The following is a 21,671-nucleotide window of genomic DNA, read 5'->3' on the forward strand; positions in this document are numbered from 1 at the left end:
TCCAGGGCAGTAGATGTTTACCCTTTCATGTCCTGGCTACAAATAAAACGGCACTTGCATGAAACCACCACAGGCTAATTCAACCATGTTATGTTATGTAACAAAAGGGCGGAAGTAAAGAAAATCTTGCTCACTGACACATTTTCAGAAAATAGGCAGATGACAAAAGATTTGCTGGGTTGTTTAATAAGCAATTAAAAAGTCAATTTCAGATATGTCGTCCCCTTTAAGAGACCAAGGTAAGTACTGTACAGATATACTGCAATAAATGTGCATTTGGCATTTTTTAACCAACTAGGATATCTTCAGAAGATAGAAGCCAAGTTCAGTGAATGTTCAAACTGCGTCTTATCATTATCATCACAAAATAAAAATGTCTGATTATTTTACTGAGAAGCATGGTTTTTTGTGCGTTTTTTTTTTTTTTTTTTTTTTTAACAGTAACAGTACGAAATGTATTTTCCTAAACATTCAATGTCACTGAAAGGCAGTCACAATTGAATTTTAGCTGACCTGATTGTTTTGTTGAACAACTGCTATGGTACATAAAGGGTAAATTATAGTTGATCATGCATTTATACATTTTTATTATGTATTCAGTAGCTAAATACTATTGCGCTGTTTGATATTTGTATTTGCATGTACAGTATTTTTTGCTGTAATTGCACAATTAGCGTCTTATAAATTAGTTAACTGGATCAGTGGCTGTCAAACATAAGGTATTCTTTCCCCCCGACCAACCCCCCCCCCCCCACCCCCATCAGCATTTTGACCAACATCCTGGACGTCCACCAGAACATGGGATACTGCCCACAGTTTGACGCCATCGATGAACTTCTGACAGGAAGAGAACATCTTCACCTCTATGCTCGCCTCCGCGGGGTACCAGAAGCTGAGATCAGCAGGGTGAGAAGGAGTTTGAATAAAAACGTACATACATTGTAGGTCATCATTCAAAGGAGGCATATTATTAATCTCTATTAATTTAAAAAAATATCACTTTTCCATAATATCACCCCTTTAATGTAAAACAGGCATTACTCACATTGACCATTCAGCTTGAATGATTGAGATGTGATTATACAGATTGCTGAGTGGGCCATTCAAAAGCTGGGTCTGTCCGAGTATGCGGGCCAAAGTGCTGGTACCTACAGTGGAGGAAACCGCAGGAAACTATCCACAGCCATTGCCATGATTGGCTGCCCCGCTCTTGTGTTGCTGGTGAGCCCCCAAGACACACTAGTGATCTCGCATTCATGAGAAAAGTTGGATATATTTCTAGATGATTCTGTGTTTCTTTCTGCACTGCAAGGATGAACCCACAACAGGCATGGACCCACTCTCAAGACGCTTCCTCTGGCGCTCCATTGTGAGTGTGATCCGGGACAGACGAGCCGTTGTTCTCACTTCGCACAGGTAGATATCGACTGGGACTGTGTGTATTCAAGAACATTGGTGTGCAAAGAATTCCTAATAATCGTTGTGCCTTTGCAGCATGGAGGAATGCGAGGCACTGTGCACACGTTTGGCCATCATGGTTAATGGATCTTTCAAATGTCTGGGAACCATTCAGCAATTGAAATACAAGTTGGTCTTTTTAAACATTTTTTGTTGTTGTCGTAATCCTCTTACACAATATAGTGTGTTTATTCAGGAATCCCTCGTGTATTGTAGGTGTTACGGTCTAGAAACCCTTGCAATCAATAAAATTAAAATGTATATAATTTATGATTAGGTACAGTAGAGTCATACTATACAGTGCCAAGGAGCTATGATGAAGTGAGTCAATGAGCTGGAACGTAACCCCTGTGAAAGAGGGGGGTTTACTATCCTACCACAGCTTTGAATTACTTGATTTGCCTAATGGTTAAACACAGATTTGGTGATGGCTATGTGGTGACCATGAAGATAAGGGCCTCCAAGGCAGGCGGCGCACCGGATCTGAACCCGGCCGAAGCCTTCATGGAGAGCACCTTCCCTGGCTGCATCCAGAGAGAAAAACATTACAACACCCTGCAATACAAGATTGCCTCATCCTCCCTTGCAAGGATCTTTCAGATGGTTCTTGCTAACAAAGAAAAGCTCAACATCGAGGACTACTCTGTGTCACAGACGACACTTGATCAGGTAAATCACAGTCAGAAAAAAATATATATATAATATTTTATTTTCACTCTAACACGTCTGTGGTTCTTCTAGGTATTTGTGAATTTTGCCAAGCAGCAGTCAAGAGAGGATGATGCGATTGTTTTGCATCCAAAAGCTGCAGGGGCCCGGCAAGGCGATCATGGCAGCCCAATTAAGAGATTAAGGAAATGAAAACTTTGATTATTTTCTTCATTTCAGGGGGCTGCCATAATTGATGAACTTGGCATGCGAAGATGGTGATTTGGAATACTCAAAATCTCTCAGCAGAGCCTCAGGACGTTGTTCTCTTTAAGGGTGCATTTACAGCTATAGTTCATTTCACCGGTCCGAATAAATTTTTACTTTTGTAATTTTCCCTCCACATGGCAAACAAGCCAAGCAAACCCAAACAAACTACACAAGATCACTCTAATCTCTTACTGGTCACAGGACTAAACAGGAGGAAATGTATGGAGTTCTGAGTGAAACAAGCATATCTCTATAAGAAGCCGGTACACCAGTAAAACTGCAATAGAATTAGTTTTCCCTCCTTGTATTACCTTGCATTGAAGGAATCTTTAGGACAAGGTGACTCTTAAGCCTGGTTTTGACTAAGCAGTATGTACAGTTTAGTTCATTTTGTTTATGTGTCTGTTCTTTATAGTTGGTAAAAGTATCATTTCTGCTAATTCTAACTGCCGCAATTTTGGCACCGTACTATAGAGTACGAATCACAACTGTACTGCATCACATCTCGCTTGTAAAATGCAGTTTGCCAATGAGGCAAACCTTAAAATGCCTTTCGTTGCATTGCTTCACGTGTTCAGCTTTACGTTACCTTTTTGGTAGTTACAATTAATTGAAGAACGTAGCAATAATGTGCCTACAATTAGACGCTCTTTTGCTCACCTTATAGGCCTTGCGAGCTAAAAACAGCTCTAGATTCAGGACAATGACCATGACTGAGTAATAACATGTCAGTGACAGGGAGCTTTTTAAAGGATGCATTGGTCCTGTGTATGTAATGTATCAACTTCTGATGCCAAGCCTGACCAATTATTTTTTTTTTTGGCCTTCCTGAAATAAGCACTTGTGTTGTATAGAGAATTCTTAGCACTTTATTGACGCATTATTCACCGAAGCTTTTTTACAAAGAGGTTGGCAATCTGTAGAAACAAATTAAAATAAATGTGCAGAAACTAATTGTTTCATTAATCTTGCTGCTATTCGGGGCTTCTCAACACAAAAGTTTTGTGTGCTGTGTCATACATGTGACTTTGGTAAACACTCACTAGCAGAAACACATGCAATGTTTTGAACCTTGTCACGATACTGTGCATTCGCCCTTATTGAAACCCTTCTACCGCAGCAATAAATCCGACATGTCATGGGACAAGCTCACAAATCCACTGTTCTCAACTCAACTTTGTTTCTAAAGCATTGGACTGAATATCACAAGTCATACTACAAATATGACTACTGCAGAGTCAACTTGTACGTCACCATATGCTGTAAATAGAAAAGGTACTATTAAAGGTGAGGGTAAAAGTGAGTTCCATGTTGACTTACATGAATGTGTAAAGGGCGGAAGCCCCCCTACAAACCTCTCGCTGTTCGAGCACACCCGCACACACATTTTTGTTGTTCGGATCAAAATGCTCAGCTAAAGCTACAACACAACTCCCTCTTAAATAGCACAAATAAAATGCTAATCAAGTCTTAAAGCAGTCATTTATTTAGCTTTCATTCATACATAAACATTGGATGGAAATTCGGGAGAGAGAACACGATTGTACAGGACTCCAACCTGACAGATTAATGGGGGGTTTAATTGATTTACATTTACAGCCCACTTAATTGCTTTATGTTGAATCACCACCATTTTAAAAGTCTTTCAATTTTTGCATTACAGTGCACTACTGTGCAAGTTTGTAATATTGGACTTGGCCGAAATTTCAGGATGAATTTAAAATGGCAATACATGTTAATTTTGACATCAGAAAATCATACAGCCAAATAGAGTTCCCATGTTTTATCAACTTCTGCCTTATAGAATTATTCAAATGACATTTCCTAATTTGTTTATTTTTTTTTTTCAATTTTATTTGACGTTTTATTTATTTACAAGTGGTGCCATTGGAAACGACTCTGCTTTTGCCACCCGGAAGGACATGTGACGTCATAGGAATAGAAACAATTTTACATTTATGCTTTAAATCTAATACGTGCAAAAATGTTAGTGGATACATGGCGACTAAAATATGAAATTAAGTGAACAAAACTTTGTGTTGAATTTGTGTTTGTCGAGTTTTCTCTTCAAAGAATTTCGCCCGCTCGTTCAGTCCATCTTGAGGGTGGAGTATGTTATTTTAATGATCAACAATATTTAAATAAAAAGCATTAAAACTTAATACACTATAAAATTAAAAAAATCTATTATTTTATATCTGTGGTTATCTTCCACAGTAATCTATGTTAACCGTATCATTGAAGTTTTGTTGAACTCACACACACCTCAATCTTTTCGACTTGGTCTGTTCCACTCCAGTTCGAAGCTCCGAGCGGGAGGAAGTCAGCAGTCACCGTACTTTGAAGACGTAAGAATGAGCACAAATTATCTACAATAAACATCTCTATTTTTTATTTATGTATTATTTAATGGCCGCGACGAAGACTGTTCGAGGTGGAGCGAGAAACAAACGTTTTTAAATAGCTTCCATGTCGCCAATCTAACCGCTTGCTAACTTTGCTTTGAGTTGGACGTCGTCGGCCTTCTAAAGTGTCGCGCTGCTGCTTCGTGTTTTGAATCGCTCTCACATAGTTGATATAACAGGTTATTATATTACACAGATTTGTGGGGGTTTTATTTCTTCACGGGATGGACACGACGACATCAATGAAGGCGCTGCTGCTCGCCATGCATCAGTATGAAGGCGGCAGGAACGCTCACAGTGCGGCGCAGCTCCTCAAACAAGTACAGGTGACTCACTTGAATCTTTTATCGCAGTTGTAGTATTATTGTTATGCAGTGTTGGGAAGATTACTTTGCTAATGTAGTTGGTTACAATTATAAGTTACCCTGATGAAAATGTAATAGTATTACAACTGTTTCAATTAGTTTCTCAAAGTGATTATAACTAATTTCATTTGTTTACTTTAATTTTGAATGAATGCATCAGCAGGACCCTTGGATGTTTCCTCTAAATAGTGGATTAAAACCATAGCTCATTATTTTGGAATTAACGACCATTTCTTTTCTTTACAGAAATAATAAACTGATAACTAAACATAATGAAATGTAAATAATTAAAAAATAGTTTGTTGCATTATATGGGTATTTGTGGAAAACCAGCATACCATCCCATGTTGACCTAATGACAAATGTGCAAAATTTAGACAATATCGATTCATATGACATCCAAGATAAGTGAATGTTCAATTAAAAAGTCCAAAATTATAAAGATGAAACTGTTGAAAAGTCAATGTTCTTTTATGTGTTCAAAAGTGTAATTACAATATATTGCCAAAAGCATTCGCTCAACTGCCTTGACTGATATGAATTTAAGAGACATCCCAATCTTAATCCATAGGGTTTAATATGACATTGGTCCACCCTCTGCAGTTATCCATCCATCCATTTTCCGTACCACTTCTCCTCACTAGGGTCGCGGGCGTGCTGGAGCCTATCCCAGCTATCTTCAGGCGAGAGGCGGGGTACACCCTGAACTGGTCGCCAGCCAGTCGCAGGGCACATATAAACAAACAACCATTCGCACACACATTCACACCTAAGGGCAATTTAGAGTCTTCAATCAACCTATCACGCATGTTTTTGGGATGTGGGAGGAAAACAGAGAAAACCCACGCTGGCACGGGGAGAAGATGCAAACTCCACACAGGCGAGGCCGGTATTTGAACCCCAGACCTCAGAACTGTGAGGCAGATGTGCTAACCAGTCGCCCACCGTGCCACCCCTCTGCAGTTATAACAGCTTAAACTCTTCTGGGAAGGTTTTCCACAAAGTTTAGGAGTGTGTTTATGGGAATTTATGACCATTTGATGACTAAAGTTGGACGAGAAGGCCTGACTCTCAGTCTCCGCTCTAATTCATCCAAAAGTGTTCTATTGGGTTGAGGTCAGGATTGTGCACGCCAGTCAAGTTCATCCACATCAAACTTTTCTGAGCTTTGATTTGTGCAATGATTCACAATCATGTTGGAACAGGAAGGGGCCATCTCCAAACCGTTCTCACAAAGTCTGAAATATTCGCCCCTGACCTCTAGTGAAAGGAATTCTGAATGCTTCAGCATACCAAGAGATTTTTGACAGTCAAACAGTTTGGGGATTACCCCTTCCTGTTCTAACATGTGCACAAAGCAAGGTCCATAAAGACAGAGAGAATTTGTTATGGATGAACTTGACGCCTCTTTTTTCAGAGACCAATATCAAAATGCTTCTCAACGCGGTGGAAATAAGGAAGGGAACATTAATATTTGGTGGATTTGGCAGTGTACGAACAGAAACAATAAACTTGACAGGGAGGGCAGAAGGAGCAATGAAATGAGTGGTCAGACTTGAAAGTAGTAGTAGCACTAGCAGTATTAAATTAATGCTTTTGATGTAACACTGATTTGTCGCCTGTGAGCTAGAAGCAGAATCACCGTTTTGTGTCAGTATTTATTGCTTTAAACCTAAAACAAAGACAATAAAAGACAAACTCTTTGATTATACCTCCATATTTTAAATTTGACTAGAAAACTATTTTTGGAGTTTTATTTGATAAAAAAGAGAGCCAATCTCTTTTATCTCACACCTTGTAATGTTTGCAGGAAGTTTCCGGCATCAAATGTGACCATCTGCTGTCCTCGGGTCAGCTGTTGCCCACTGAGTGCGTCCGTGGGCTGGTGGAGCTCACCGGAAACGCTAACACGTGTCCCATTGTAGCCGGCGCCATCGTGTCCTTGCTGTCACAGCTCGGTACTGTACACTTTTTCTATATTTATTTATTTTCTCTGAACCAATGTTCTCATGGAGTGGATCATCGTCAACTCTTCATCTCCCCGCAGCATGTGATGATGACAGCAGGACAATGCTTCACTGTAACTTCAACCTCATCAGCTTCCTGGCATCGCTCATTCATCGTCACAGTGCTACCCCAGGTGACACTCTGGTACTGCAGGTTAGTCATTTGCCTCTCATTTCATAGAACAATAAAATTTATTTACTGGCAGAATTTGGAAGATGTAATCAGGCAAAACATTTTTCCCCCGATGGGGGTAGTATTAAACTACAGTATACGGCATTTCAGAATAGCTGAATTATATAACAAAACGTTTTTACATTTATATGTAGCAGTAAAGACAATAATGAGCTGGTCCCCATCCGGTTTCATTTTCCACAAAATTGCCAATATTTAAGTTCTGCCAGGGTAATGCAACATATGAGCACAGCTGTATGTATTCTTGAATATCAAAATAGTCAGCTAAACCATATCATTGTGTGTAACGAATCTCAGCATAATGCTAACCTATAATGCAAAACGTCATAAAACACCTAACAGAAATTAGCATAGGTGTTACGTTAGTTGTAAACCTTTAAACAACGGCTACGTCAACATATAAACAGAGCATCTAACCATACTCATAAGTGTATATTTACTGATACTCTGCTCTGTGGGAACAAAGACTGGAGTTAATTTGAGCACAATCTCTGTCTCTCTCCTTGCTATTCATTACACTGCATGTCTTCCAGCAGACATCTTTAATCCCTGGCATGTTGTAGCACATCGTGGTACTACACTGAGGACATGCAATTCTAAATTTGGACTCGTCTGTATACTGTAAAAGTCCTTAAAATCCATGATATAGCTGGGCTTTTGCTGTATAATTAAAGAAGATTATCTTTTGAATGTTTGTATACAAATAGTTGTGTGTTTGGTGTGCCCGCCCACCCGTCATCAAGTGTGCAAACTGCACAGTAATGCAGTTGTCTGTTTGAAGAGTTTACAGTTGCTGCAGAAGCTGACCTACAAAACTCGCATCTTCCCGTCCACAAGCTACGTCCACGAACTCATCGGCTTCCTCATGTCCAACATGTAAGACGGGTATACAGTACATGTACACACAGGTGCATCTCGATTAATTGCAATACGTTTTTTTTTTTTTTTTTTTTAAACAAGGATTCATTATACACACAAAAAAATTCTGAAGGCCAATTCCTGCCAAATTTCTGTATTGAAATTCATTTTGAAGGTTTTTCATATAATCTAATTTTGAGATGATGAATTTGGGGTTTTCGTTAGCTTTAAGATACAATCATCCAAATTTGAATACAAAAAAGGATTGTCTTCTGTGTGGTAAATCTATACTGTATACAGTTTAACTTTTTGATTTTGAACTACAGTGTGGGTTAGGTTACGGACAACCCCCGCAAGTGGTGACGTTCCCGAAGTGGCGAGTGCATATTATTTTAAATTATTTTTTTACATATTTTAAAGCGGTATGAACCTCCCCAGATGCTTATTAATCTTCCCTGCACTCCTTTTAATCTCCACCATACTCTTATAAAAACCTTCTATACTCTTAAACACCTTTTAAACTTATACAATAATGCAAAGTAGTACTCTACACTATTTCCATTCCTTGTATTGCGTTTAATTTTCTCTTCACCCCCCCTTTTTCAGTTTTAATGTTTTAAGCGAGGAATTTACCACCCAATAAAGTACTACTTACACTCAAAATCCTGCAAAACGGGGAATTATGCGCGATGCATTGAATATGCAAAAGGTGAACCGTGATATAGCGAGGTAACACTGTAACTGCATTTACAGACATACAAGATTTGCGATACGACCGTGGCCACAGAACAAATTAAGCCCATATCTCAAGGCATCACTACTGAAATACATTGTTTTCACAATATTGTCATTTGAGATGCACCTATATGTACATACACAGACATATATATACGCATGTAGTTCATGTTTCACCACCAGCCAATCACACCGAGCTGCATCGTTCCTTGCAGCCAGTCGCAAAGTGATGACATCATCATGCCATGCCTCGGCCTCATGGCCAACCTGTGTCGTGATAACCAAGCTGTGCAGAATCATATCAAGTCACTGGTGAGTATCAGCGCTGCTGTGTATTATGTTTTACATAGTGAGTTTGCCATGGATTGAGGTTCCCGTTCTCCAGCGTACCTCCACCTTTTTATATTGTTCACTCGAAACTTCTAGCTAGTGATGAGGGAATCGGGAATGAGTGAATATTTCCCAACGCAGTTACTGCGTTCACTCATTCCCGACTCCTTAATCACTACAAAGGGATTTTTAGTGGGCATTTTGTGGAACTATCTAGGTCCACTATATACAGTATAAAGTAGCAACAAAAAGTGAAATACGACTTAACTGTTCTTCTTAAAAATCTACTAAAACAGGACAATGTGAAGCCGTTTTACAGGACACTGATCAACTTTCTGGCCCGCAACAGTCTGACCATGGTGGTGTTCACGTTGTCCATCCTGGCCAGCCTGACTCTCAACGAGAATGTCGGCGAGAAGGTGGGTGTGGAAACGGTCGCTGCAGCGATTTGGTGACCTTTTGTGTACGGCTTCATTTATTGTCATGCACTAGTTGTGAAAAGTTGCTCCTCAACTTTGATTCTTAACAAGGGGGTATTGTGTGTTTCTGTTTGTGTGTATCTGTTTGTCTCTGTTTGTATTCCTGTGTGCGTGTCCGTTTGCTTTTGTCTGCGTGTGTGTTTGTGCATGTGTATGCTGGAGTGTGTTTCTGCTGCTTTCGTATGCATGCATTTCTGTTTCTACGTGTTTGTGCGTTTCCTTTTGTTTTATAAATTTCTGATTGTGCGGATGTATTTTTTGTGTGTGTCTGTGTTTGTGTTTTCTTGTTTTCAAATTGTTTCTGTATGCGTGTGCGCGCTTCTGTTTTTGTGTACGTTTGTGCTTTGTGTGTATTTTTGTGAGTTTTTTGTTTTGTTTTGTGTGTGTGTGTACGTGTTTCCATGTTTCGTTGTGTTTGTATATGTGTGCGTTTACATACGTGGTTTCCGCCACAGGTCTTTGGTGCCAAGAACATCCACCAGACTTTTCAGCTGGTCTTCAACATCATTGTCAATGGTGACGGCACCCTGACACGAAAATACTCTGCTGATCTTCTGGTTGATATCTTGCACAACCCAAAAATCGCAGATTATCTCACTCGGTACAGCACACGCACGCACGCACGCACACACGCAGGCACACAGGCCCATACATAGTGTCATAAAGCAGTTTTGTTGTGTTTTGCAGGTACCCGTACTTCTCAGCGTGTGCCTCTCAGCTTTTCGGATTATTGCAGTCAAATGATGTCGACTCAGCCGCCAAGGTGAGCTGTGTGCCTGCACACGTGTGCGTTACGCAAAGTTGTGTATCCTTGTAGCTTGGATGTTGTGCGTTGGCAGGTTCTGGAGCTGCTCCTCGCCATGTGCGGTGTGTCGGGTCTGCGCCCGCTGCTGTGCCAGGTGCTCTTTAAACCGGTGGGACCCAAGCTCAGGGTGGCGAGTCGGAGGCAAGGGGCAGCGCTGGAACCCAAGGCTGAGTCTGGGGTGGCACTGGTGCACTGGCTCAGCTCACCTGTGGGGGGCGCCGAGGCCTGCTCGCTGCAGGTGCTGCGCCTGCTCAAAGAACTGCTGGAGGTACGGTAGGGAACAGGAACCTTCATCCAAAGCTATTGTCTGAATTATTCACCCATCTCTACTCCCCAACTATTAGGGGTATAACAATTTGTTTAACAAGGATTCTATTTGTGGTTGCCGAATGGATTCCGTATTGGTTCATTTACAACGATACGATCCGAAATGATTGTGGTTTCTAATCGATTCAGTAACATTTTAGCCAACAATTCAACCAATGTGACTGCAATTAACACCTGGATACTGGACAGTGCTGGTGAAATTTTCCTAGATTCCTGTTGCCTCGTGTAAGGGGGTCAGGTAAAATTAATTATGGCCATTAAATGTTTCCTGATGTACTTGTATTGCTTTGCAATTAAAAAAGGAGGAATTTCAGCTATGGTTTTACTGGTTAGAACATTTTTTTCCTTGAAAAGGTGCTTAATTGGTGGTAGAATATTTTATATATTAATATTGCTTCGATGGCCTCACTTGCTTTCAACACTCTCAGTATTTCTACTGGACACATTTTGTGCCAGACTGGGGAGCGGTCTGGCACAGCAACTGCTTGGCTTCAGCCAGGAAGGCACTACAAAGGACAGTATAGGCTGTTCAGAAGATTGTGGGGAACAGCCTTCCTACCACCAGCAAATCCAGAAAGAAGGCTCTGTGCATTAGCAAAGACTCTACCCACCTGCACACCTTCTATTTCATCCTTTCCCCTCAGGCAGAAGGCTATGGACCATCCGGTGCAGGACCACCTGGCTGAGGAACAGCTTCTTTCCGGAAGCTGTTTAAACTGTTGAACTTGCGCAGTGCTCTGTAATTAAAGATTAAATGAGTATTAAAATAATCAATAGCTGCAGGCCTACTTGAGATACGAGTGTAATTTGTACCATGACCACGCTTGTATCACAAAACATCTCAAGTCACCATTACCCATTGAAATGAATAGAAATGCAATTAATCCATTTCAGCCCCACCTAAAAAAATAACCTACAGTTTTTTAACAAGGAAAATAGCTCTGCATAATATTGTACTTCATAAAACATACAGTAATAACCAATAGAATGTAAAAAATTGTTTGTGAAGCATGTTTTGGATGTCATTGTCATTTGCTTTTTCTATAAGTGAAAGGGGGAAAAAAATCGATTAAAATCAGAAATCTTTATTTTTGTGAAAAAATCTGTGATTTCATTTTATTGGCCTCCTCACCCAGCCCTATACAGGAAGTGTCGCCAACAGATTGTGGCATGTGAACACACGTGTAACTGTCTTTGTCCAGGAGGCATTGAGCGCCGCCATCATGCCTGACGGTGTCCACATTTTTGTGGAAATGCTCCTTCCTGTTGTGCTGGATTTTGTTAAGGGCCTGGACCCCCCCGCCCATGACGACACCCACCTGAGGCAACACGGCGAGCGCATCATTCACGTCAACGGAGTGCTACTTGATATCCTCCTCATCAATTGTGCCACTATTACATATACAATGTATCACTATCATTAAAAAAAAAAAGCAATACAACAGCGAGCAACTGTAACATTTACAAAATGTGGAGCATTTTACAATCAATATTTTATCAATGACAAACTTGAAAAGTATAAGATCATGCATCTTGCTCACCAAAGATAACAATGATCAAATCTATTATGTGCTGATCGCTACAGATGTGTTTTGCTGATCGAACTTAGTTTAGGCTGACCAGCCAATCAGAGGGCATAAAAATGCTGACATCATCAAGGGGCAGCACTATGTGTCTCTCAGGCGAATTTGAAATCTGATTAATTGAACAAACAGTCCCATTGCTAATGTAGTTGAAGTTCTATAGGCCAGCACTGGTGATTGTGAAGGTTCTGGGCAGATTAGATTAATTTATTGGGGGCTGAGCTCTGATTGGACAAAAAAATATATATATCCTTCACAAACGCTACCAAATGAAAAGACACTTGTGACTGTTTAAACCGTGCATTGTTTTGTTTCCCCAAAACCCTTAACCGGTCTACTCCTGTGCAGCGATGACGCCACACGGGCGCTGGTCTCACACCAGGTGAGCACCCAGTTGTGCCTCTCGCAGGTGGAGATACTGCTCGCCTGTTGTCATGGTAACAGCCCCTTAGCCTGGCTGCCTCCCGGTACAGACAACAGCCTCAGGTCTGCCAATCAACTCGCACTGTATGGTGTGTGATGATAAAGTGCGTGTTTGTGTGATATTCACTTTCTTTTGTGTATGTGCATGCATGTCTGTGTGCGCAGTCAGGTGTGTGCTGAGGCTCTGCTCAGTACTTTGGAGTTGATGAGCAAACTGCGGCAGCAGGTGAGCGACATGGAGACCAGCTTCTACCGGACGCTACAGGTGACCTCCGTCCTTCTCTCCGCTACCTCATCATCATCTCCCTCGCTCATTTTCACCTTTATTCCCCTTTCTTGCCTACCCCTATCCCATGTGTTCAGGACCAGAGGATAGCCACGCCCCTCGCACTGGCCTTGTCATCGCATCACAGAGAGCACGTGCAGACCGGCTTTGCTCTACTCTTAGAGGCCGTGGCACTCCCGGACTTCCCGTCACTGGTGTGAGTTTGACTGTTCAATCAGGTTAAAGCGGACATATTATCATTAAAAGGGAATTATTTAAAGGTTGTATGCAAATAGTTTGGGTCTTTAGAAAAAGGAAAAATGTTCGGCTAAATTGTCGACATGGGGGTGGGGTGTACAGGGAGCCCCTGTGTATTCACGGTTCGGCTTCCGCAAATTCCCTTTTCTTTTGTCTGTTATTTAAATAAAAGCATTCTTTTGGCACCATCTTGTGGCCGCTTGGTACCAAGAAACTATGTTGAAGTGAGTGGAGTAGTCCCGTTTTGACAGAAAAAGGGCTTCAGTGGCATCTTAGTGCCAGGGAACTATGCTGAAGTGAATTGATGAGCTTTGGTTAGACAACAGCTGTGCTTTGCCACCACCAAGAACTCTTGAAGTTGAGTTGAGAAGTTTCATTTAGACAAAGATTGTGATTTGGCGCCATCTTGTGGGATCTATAGCCAATTACAAACCTACTGTATTTGCAGGAGGTGTCAATTTACTGTTTAAAATTGTGAAAACAGTGGTACCTCGATTTAACTGACTAATAGGGTGGAGGGGTTGTCCGTTAAAGCCGCTTGTCCGTTAATTTGAATCACTTTCTTCAATGGTTTAAAAACACCTAGCATAGTGCAAAATTATTGTGAATAAATGTGAGTGAACGTGCTGTGATCGCTGGTGCTTGGAAGGAGCGATAATGGCATGCAGCTGGTGGGAGAATGTCGTTGTGGTGGTGATGGCGGCAAGTCAAAGGTCGCTTTCATGAGCCGCGAGGTTGTCACGCTTCCTTTTCCTACCTCTGTTACGATTGGACGCAATAGAGAAGCGCTTGACCAAAAAAAAAAAAAAAAATGCATATTGTACCAAAACCAGTATAGCATGTTTGAGAGATGTACACAACGAGCACCTGGTTAAACAAAAGCTATAAATAGGTATATCATACGACACACACCTTTTGAGCTGCCTGCCTATGGCGATGCTAAGCTAATGTCCATGCATTTTCCCTTGATGGGAACACCCCTACGTAGGGCATGTCGGTTAGCCGGATCTAGTCTTCGTATCTGTGACAACAGCAGCGCAACCCGGAAATACGAGTACCAGTCTCTGTCTGTTGACTGTCTGGTCAATTCTTGAACTAACAGACTCTGTCCTGCTACAAAGGGACGTTTTGAGTTCCAATCGGACACTATTTTCTGTCTGTTAAATTTGAAGTTTGTTGGTACCCGGTCCGTTAAATCGGGGTTCCACTGTAAATGCGTAGGACTCTTTTAAAGTCTACTGTCATCTTCTCCAGCCTCGGAGAGAGCATGGCTGCCAACAACGCTTACCGGCAGAGGGAGGCCAAGCTGTCCGTCAAGCGTGTTGCCGTGCAAGAAGTCCAGCCTCCTCGTACGAACACCCGCGGACTGGATGTGTCAGCCTCATCCAACGGTGTTCACAGCCTCGTGGAGAAGCTCCACAGCGCCATGGAGGTCTTTGAACGCATTTCCTGTCTACTTCATTTCTGTTCCTCTGATCGTGATGGCGTGCTGAGTGCTGTCCTTTTGTGGTTTGTAGCTGCAGGAGCAGGCCAAGGACGCGCACGTGTCTGACATCATCGACGTCTACGAACAGAAGCTCGCTGCACTCGCAGTAAGCAGTATTCTTCTATTGCAGGACAACACAATATTCTGTGGGTCTTGAAACATCAGTCAAAATGCTCTGATTTAAAACAGCTGGCAGTGAATGACTTAAAGTCACTTTTAAATCATATGTCCCCTTTGAAGCACATATGCACTGGTACTCCACTTTGTTACTCAAACGTTTATGTATACTTTTGAACCCTTAAAGGTGTGCATCATTGTTATGGCATAGCTGGTAATAGTAATGCAGTTAGAGGAAGAGTTACTTTCAGAGTGGAAGGAAAAAGTATGTGAACTCTTTTGGAATTTCTTAAATTTCTGCATAAATTTGTCATCAGCTATAGTCTGATCATCTCAATCACAAGAATAATTATAATAAGTATTCTAATTGTTTGTGTGGTATAGTTTATTCTTGTGATTTAGCTCAAGACAGAGTCAGACTACATTTGTTGAAACATTTATGCAGAAAGTTAAGAAATTCCTCAGGGTTCACATACTTTTTCCTTCCACTGTTAGTCATTTTTACATCTTTAGTTTTGCCGAGTTTTTGTTCAGTCCTAATCTGGTCTTCAGTCTGAGGAGAGTCGCCTTCAGGACTTGCTGGAAGCGAAGGCAGTTGCGCTGTCTCAAGCCGACCGCCTCCTTGCTCAGCATCACTTCCAGCGAGCTCATGCCGAGGCAGAGGTGAGCATGTTCATCTTTTACCATCTCTGCTGGGAGAATGATGAAGTCAAACTTTGTTCGTGTAACATGAAGGCCCGCAAGCTGGCCAGTCTTCTGAAGGACGCAGAGCGGCGGCGTGAAGACCTTCAGGGCAAGCTGGGCGTCCAGCTGGAGGAGGTGCAGCGCTCCAAGGCTGACACCGAGGAGCTGCTGCAGCACAACGCTAGACTGCAGCTGGCCTCAGAGGAGCACCAGGCCCTCAAAGCCACCTACAACTCCCTGCTCCACAGGTGCGCTCACTCTACCAAACGCAAAGAAAATCTTGGCAATATTCCTGCGTAGGTGTCTTTTTTAGCACCTGGCTTGCATGCCCTCAAGGTGCGCCGATTTTCCCCCAATGACTTCTGCCACACAACCGTACCTACCCGGCTTATTTGCGCGAAATGACTTAAGAAGCGTGACTCACTGAAGTCCAAGAGATGATATAATTCCTCGAAAGTGGAGTTTTCCTGAGAAATATGAATGCCATTGAAATCAACTTCAATTCATTCAGCTTCAGCTTCATTCATAAGCAATCCTGTGCTCAACACTGAATACATAGGCGCAGGTGATAGGCCGTCACCGGGATATTGCACGTTTAGATTTTTGACAAAATGTTACTGTGTCACTACACGAGCAGGAGGAACTCGTGTGTATCAGCAGGAGCGGGATGCAGCAAGGGGAGGATGTCGCAAATAATTATTGTACTATATAGTCAATAAAATATGCATTATGTGGGGGACATGTCCTGCCTTTAACTGGTGTAAAATTGTGAACATCCCTAGAAATGCCGATTGACAATCATTTGGCATATTTTGCAGGATTCCCCATGGGTATTTGTGTAGCTATACCCTTTTGTCTAATAAATAACCTTTAAGTGAATAGTGGTGATAAAAAAAGAAGAAGAAAACTTTGTGACAGTGGCAGTTTGAATACCTTTGATACCAAGTAACATGGTGTATACCGGCCATCCTCAAATGGCGGATGTCAGTCTGGTCGAGGCTTCATGCAGACCCACGGTCAGTTGCCATTGAAAGGTTTGTGTGGTTTTTTTCTCCCACAAGAGTAAGTGTCAACAAACGGTTTGATTGGCTCATTATGGTCACGTGACCATAGTGGTACTGCTGGAATTTGTCTGGATGAATAAAGTATTCACCTAGCCAGCCGTTACCAACGCTCTGGGGCGGGGGAGGGGGGATAACTTGTTCAGTATCAGGAGAAATAAAGCAAATCCCAAAATGAAAAAAAAGAAGCTCAAGACTTGTTTTTAATAATTTGGGTTTTTTTCTATAAGAAAGGGGGGGGGGGAGATAAATCTGACATTTTTATTTTAAGCAAAGCAAAAAATGTATATAGCGCATTTCATACACAAGGTAACTTTGTGCTTTACATGATTAAAAGCATTTAAAAACATCCATCCATCCATTTTCTGAGCCCATCCCAGCTATCATCGGGCAGGAGGCGGGGTACACCCTGAACTGGTTGCCAGCCAATCGCAGGGCACATACAAACAAACAACAATTTGCACTCGCATTCACACCTACGGGCAATTTGGAGTTGTCAATTAACCTACCATGCATGTTTTTGGGATGTGGGAGGAAACCGGAGTGCCTGGAGAAAACCCACACAGGCACGGGGAGAACATGCAAACTCCACACAGGCGGGGCCGGGGATTGAACCCCGGTCCTCAGAACTGTGAAGCAGACGCTCTAACCAGTCGTCCACCGTTCCGCCCATTTAAAAACAAAGGAAAAAAACACCTTATAAACATTTAAAACAAAGAGGAGGGAAAACAATTTAAATACATTTAAAACAGCGTACAGTGCAAGAAATATCATTTAAAAGTGGAAATGCTCTCAAAAGCCTGAGGAAAAAAAGAAGTTTTTAACCTGGACTTAAAAACATTCACACTTGGGGCTGACCTAATTTCTGTTGGCAACTTACTCCATTTGTGTGCAGCATAAAAGCTAAATGCTGCTTCACTATATTTGCTTTGGACTCTGTGCTCCACTATTTGACCTGAGTTTGTCGATCTCAGAGCCCTACTAGGTTTGTATCCCATTAGCATTTCTTTTATGTATTCAGGACCTAAACCGTTTAAGTGACTTATAGACCAGTAGCGGAACTTTAAAATCTATTCTAAAGCTGACTCGAAGCCATTGTAAAGACTTTAGAATTTGATTAATATGCTCTGACCTCTTTGTTCTGGTCAGAACCCGAGCTGCAGCATTCTGAATGAGCTGCAGCTGTTTAATGCTCTTTTGGGGGAGTCCAGTCAGAAGACCATTACAATAGTCAAGTCTACTTGAGATAAAAGCATGGATGAGTTTCTCCTGGTCTGCTTGACATATGCAAGGCCGCTGAGCCCTACGTCAGAACCGTGGCGGAGGTAATGACTGAATGATATTTGTTGTCAGGTTTAATGAAGGTGAGTGTCTGCTGAAGGAGCTTCAGACAGCTTATGCCACTCTCAACAAAACCAACGATGCACTGAGGAAGAACCACCAAGCTCTGCAGCTGCAGCATGACAAGTAGGAAATATGTCCAAATATTTATATGGTAATATTGTAAACATTCAACAGTAATCAGTCTCATGTGTTGAATGCCACCTTTTATTTTTTTTTTACATTTTTTTTTTTAAAACACCCTTGTACTGTGCCTGTTGTGTATGCCTTGTCTATTGTGGTGTTCCTGCTGTGGGCGCCTTGGCCTCTTAAGTGCAGTGTGGTGCGCACAAGCAGATAACACACCTAAGATTGTATTTGATGGCCAGAAGGAGAAAGTCGCAATTTAACTGCATTAGTAAAACTCAATTTTCACAGAGTAGGAAGGATGTATGCCTGTGAGTATTGATATTTTCTTTCTGCATGTGTTCTTACAGCATTTGTGTGACTATTCATTATTTAAGGGGATATGACTACTGCAACTTTGAAGCTAATCTTTGTTAGTCCATCAATGTGGTTTTACATTGCGTTAGCATTGAACTTGACAATTAAGTATGTTGTATTTAAATGTACAATATGTGTATTTTTTTGTGTTTAGTTTTACAGTACAGAACAGTGACTATAGTAACAATCTTACAGGTGCATGCCCAACTTTTTTATTGGGCGTGAATTTGAAATGTTGCAATAAGATATATTTGTTACGCATATTTGTCCACTCGTGTTGATAAGAGTATTAAAAACTTGAAAACCATCTTTTTAGTTTACACTATATATATATATATATATATATATATATATATATATATATATATATACACACACACACACACACACAAAATGTGCGATAAAATTTCAATTAATCCTAAATTAACTCAAAATCATATGATTGATTGACAGCCCTATTTAGCATGAAGCATTTTGGGTCTTATGTTAGCATTTCAGTTGACATGTTGGCATGTAGCATTTTGGCTCTTGTGCTAGCATTTGCATTGGTTTCTTAGCATGCATATGACTTACTGGGCCTGCTCGCTGTGGTCAGGACCGCGTTGCTGTTGCAGGAGAAGGAGGAGGAGATCACATCGCTGCGTTCAGACATGCGACTAAAGGATGATGACATTGCAGGTCAGAGCTGCCCATACACATTCGTATTACGCTAACATATAGCATATTAGCAGTAGCAATTTGCCTCACACGAGTTACATTTTGGCGTCAGCTCTGCGAGGTGACCTGCGGGAAGCAGCGGACAAGGGGCAGGAGAAGGAGCTGCAGAGGCAGGAGCTGGAGGACGCGCTGGATGCTTTGAGGAAGGAGCTGAGCAAGACTGAGCAGGCCAGGAAGGACGCCAGCATCAAGGTAACCACGATGTCTCCCTTCCCAGTTTCTCGTGCTTACACTTTTGCCCGTGCGTAGGCATCATCACTGCAGCTGCAGAAGAGTCAGCTGGAGGCCAAGCTCAAGCAGCGCGAGGACGAGCTCAATGAACACTCGGCCATGATTGCCATGATTCACAGCATGAGCAGCGGCAAGAAGAAAGATGTTAACCTCTCGCTGTGATACCCACCAATTCGAGCAACATCACAAGCTACAACGGCAGCAACTACAATGGATCATCCAAAGCAACAACAGTAGCAACAACAGAAACAACTAAACCAACAGCAAAAACAACAAATGAAACGACACAACAAAAAAAGATTAAAAAAAAGATCATTTTTAATTAAAATGACTGCCTAATGTATTTAACTATTTTAGTATTTAATAAATACATTTAATGTATATGAATGTAACTATACTGTATGTTTATTATTGTGTTGGTGAGTGTCAATAAAAAAAAATCTTATTTACAGTGAGGAAAAGATATGTGAACCCTTTGGCATTCCATAAATTTCTGCATAAATTGTATTTTTATCATTTAAATCACAAGAATAAACAAACTGCTTAAACTAATAGTACACAAACTATGGTATATGTTTTCGTGTGTATTGAAAACAACAAACACCCACAGGACGGAGGAAAAAAAAGTGAACCTCTAGGCTACGGATTCTCTCTTCAGTCGGGTGTGAGCCAACCTGGAATCCAATCAATTTGACAAGATTGGAGGTGTGGCTTAATCAGAATCAGAATCATCTTTATTTGCCAAGTATGTCCAAAACACACAAGGAATTTGTCTCCGGTAGTTGGAGCCGCTCTAGTACAACAGACAGTCAATTTACAGAACACTTTGGAGACATAAAGACATTAACAAAAAACAACAACAAACAACAATTGTGCAAAAAGATGCAGAGTCCTCAGTTCGAATGGCTAATATCGCAATAGTCCGGTGCAATGACCATTGTGCAAAGGGCACTGAGACTTCAAGGAGTGTATGCGGTTTAAAGTGACGAGTACTGCGATAATCTGGGACAATGGTTGTGCAAATGTTACAGATACTCCTCAATCAGTGTGCAAATGGAGCAGATACTACTCATGAGTGGCCACTATATGCAAATAGTGCAGCACGGCGAGACAACTACAGTGAGTGCACGAGTAATACATAATACAGAAATGTGACAACGAACTCAAGTCAAAAAATTGCCAGCTTGTTGTAATGGAATTGTAAGTTAGCTGTTCAAGAAGTTGATTGCAAGAGGGAAGAAGCTGTTGGAATGTCTACTAGTTCTAGTTTGCATTGATCGGTAGCGCCTACCTGAGGGAAGGAGCTGGAAGAGCTGGTGACCAGGGTGGGGAGGGTCCGAGAGGATTTTGCACGCCCTTGTCTTAGTTCTGGCAGCGTGCAAGTCCTCAAGGGTGGGTAGGGGGGTACCGACAATCCTTTCAGCAGTTTTGATTGTCCGTTGCAGTCGGAGTTTGTCCTTTTTTGTAGCAGCACCAAACCAGACTGTGATGGAAGAACACAGGACTGATTCGATGACCGCTGTGTAGAACTGTCTCAGCAGCTCCGGTGGCAGGCCATGCTTTCTCAGAAGCCGCAGGAAGTACATCCTCTGCTGGGCCTTTTTGAGGACGGAGTTGAAGCTGCTTTGGCTACAAAAAAATCACCAGGTTGGAATTCTCTCTTGTCAAGAAGTGTTGCCAAATGTGTACCATGCCTAGCTCAAAAGAGCTCTCAGAAGATCTACAATTAAGAATTGTTGACGTGTATAAAGCTGGAAAAGGTTCTAAAAGTATCTCTAGAAGTCTTGATGTTCATCAGTCCACAGATGAATTGTGTACAAATGGAGAAACTTCAGAACTGCTGCTAGACTCAGGCATGCCAACACCTCTGTTGAGAAATTTACCATATATAAAACATGAATTGTGTTCATAAGAGGAGGAAGCCATTGCTGTCAAAAAACATTGGTGCACATAAAACACACTTGGATGTTCCACAGCTGACTGGCAAAATATTCTGTGGACAAAAAAATTGAAGTTGCATTGTTGGGTGGAACACATAATGCACTGTGTGGAGGAAAAATGGCACAGCACACCAACATCAAAACCTTATCCCAACTTTGAAGCATGGTGGAGGGAGCATTATGCAATGGGCGTGCTTTGTTCT

At 41.6% G+C, this 21,671-nt stretch overlaps 2 protein-coding genes across 5 annotated transcripts in view; both read left to right on the top strand.

Annotated features, from left to right (window-relative positions):
- Positions 1-3,532, top strand: part of abca4a (ATP-binding cassette, sub-family A (ABC1), member 4a) — a 36,590-nt gene extending 33,058 nt beyond the window's left edge. For both annotated transcript variants that reach the window (XM_061758928.1, XM_061758929.1), the window contains 6 exons: positions 765-906; positions 1,087-1,221; positions 1,313-1,416; positions 1,495-1,587; positions 1,878-2,127; positions 2,200-3,532. In XM_061758928.1, coding sequence (XP_061614912.1) covers positions 765-906; positions 1,087-1,221; positions 1,313-1,416; positions 1,495-1,587; positions 1,878-2,127; positions 2,200-2,319 — 844 coding nt within the window. In that variant the 3' untranslated portion in view covers positions 2,320-3,532. The remainder of the gene's footprint in view (positions 1-764; positions 907-1,086; positions 1,222-1,312; positions 1,417-1,494; positions 1,588-1,877; positions 2,128-2,199) is intronic.
- Positions 3,533-4,567: 1,035 nt separating this feature from the next.
- Positions 4,568-19,979, top strand: cip2a (cellular inhibitor of PP2A). Of its 3 annotated transcripts, XM_061758938.1 has the most exons (22): positions 4,568-4,724; positions 4,978-5,107; positions 6,957-7,104; positions 7,194-7,306; positions 8,127-8,221; positions 9,154-9,250; positions 9,565-9,687; positions 10,203-10,348; positions 10,435-10,510; positions 10,587-10,820; positions 12,082-12,247; positions 12,801-12,948; positions 13,051-13,150; positions 13,249-13,367; positions 14,663-14,840; positions 14,926-15,000; positions 15,564-15,674; positions 15,747-15,943; positions 18,110-18,223; positions 19,176-19,258; positions 19,350-19,489; positions 19,547-19,979. In XM_061758938.1, the coding sequence occupies exons 2-22, from the start codon at positions 5,006-5,008 to the stop codon at positions 19,688-19,690; spliced, it is 2,709 nt and encodes a 902-aa protein (XP_061614922.1). In that variant the 5' UTR covers positions 4,568-4,724; positions 4,978-5,005; the 3' UTR covers positions 19,691-19,979. The 3 variants fall into 3 exon arrangements, with proteins under 3 accessions (XP_061614922.1, XP_061614923.1, XP_061614924.1); XM_061758939.1 differs by lacking the exon at positions 4,568-4,724 and having other exon boundaries at positions 4,731-5,107; XM_061758940.1 differs by lacking the exons at positions 4,568-4,724; positions 4,978-5,107; positions 6,957-7,104 and having other exon boundaries at positions 7,261-7,306; positions 9,618-9,687.
- The last annotated feature ends 1,692 nt before the right edge of the window (positions 19,980-21,671 follow it).

Source organism: Phyllopteryx taeniolatus, chromosome 20 (assembly GCF_024500385.1).
Source record: "Phyllopteryx taeniolatus isolate TA_2022b chromosome 20, UOR_Ptae_1.2, whole genome shotgun sequence".
Taxonomy (NCBI): domain Eukaryota; kingdom Metazoa; phylum Chordata; class Actinopteri; order Syngnathiformes; family Syngnathidae; genus Phyllopteryx; species Phyllopteryx taeniolatus.

What these genes read in the sequence shown, in the direction of transcription:
- cip2a (XM_061758938.1), top strand. Translation starts at nt 5,006, where the DNA reads ATGGACACGACGACATCAATGAAGGCGCTGCTGCTCGCCATGCATCAG. An exon ending in GTGACACTCTGGTACTGCAG is followed by an intron (nt 7,307 to 8,126) that starts GTTAGTCATTTG and finishes GTCTGTTTGAAG; the next exon opens with AGTTTACAGTTGCTGCAGAA. An exon ending in ATGTCGACTCAGCCGCCAAG is followed by an intron (nt 10,511 to 10,586) that starts GTGAGCTGTGTG and finishes GTGCGTTGGCAG; the next exon opens with GTTCTGGAGCTGCTCCTCGC.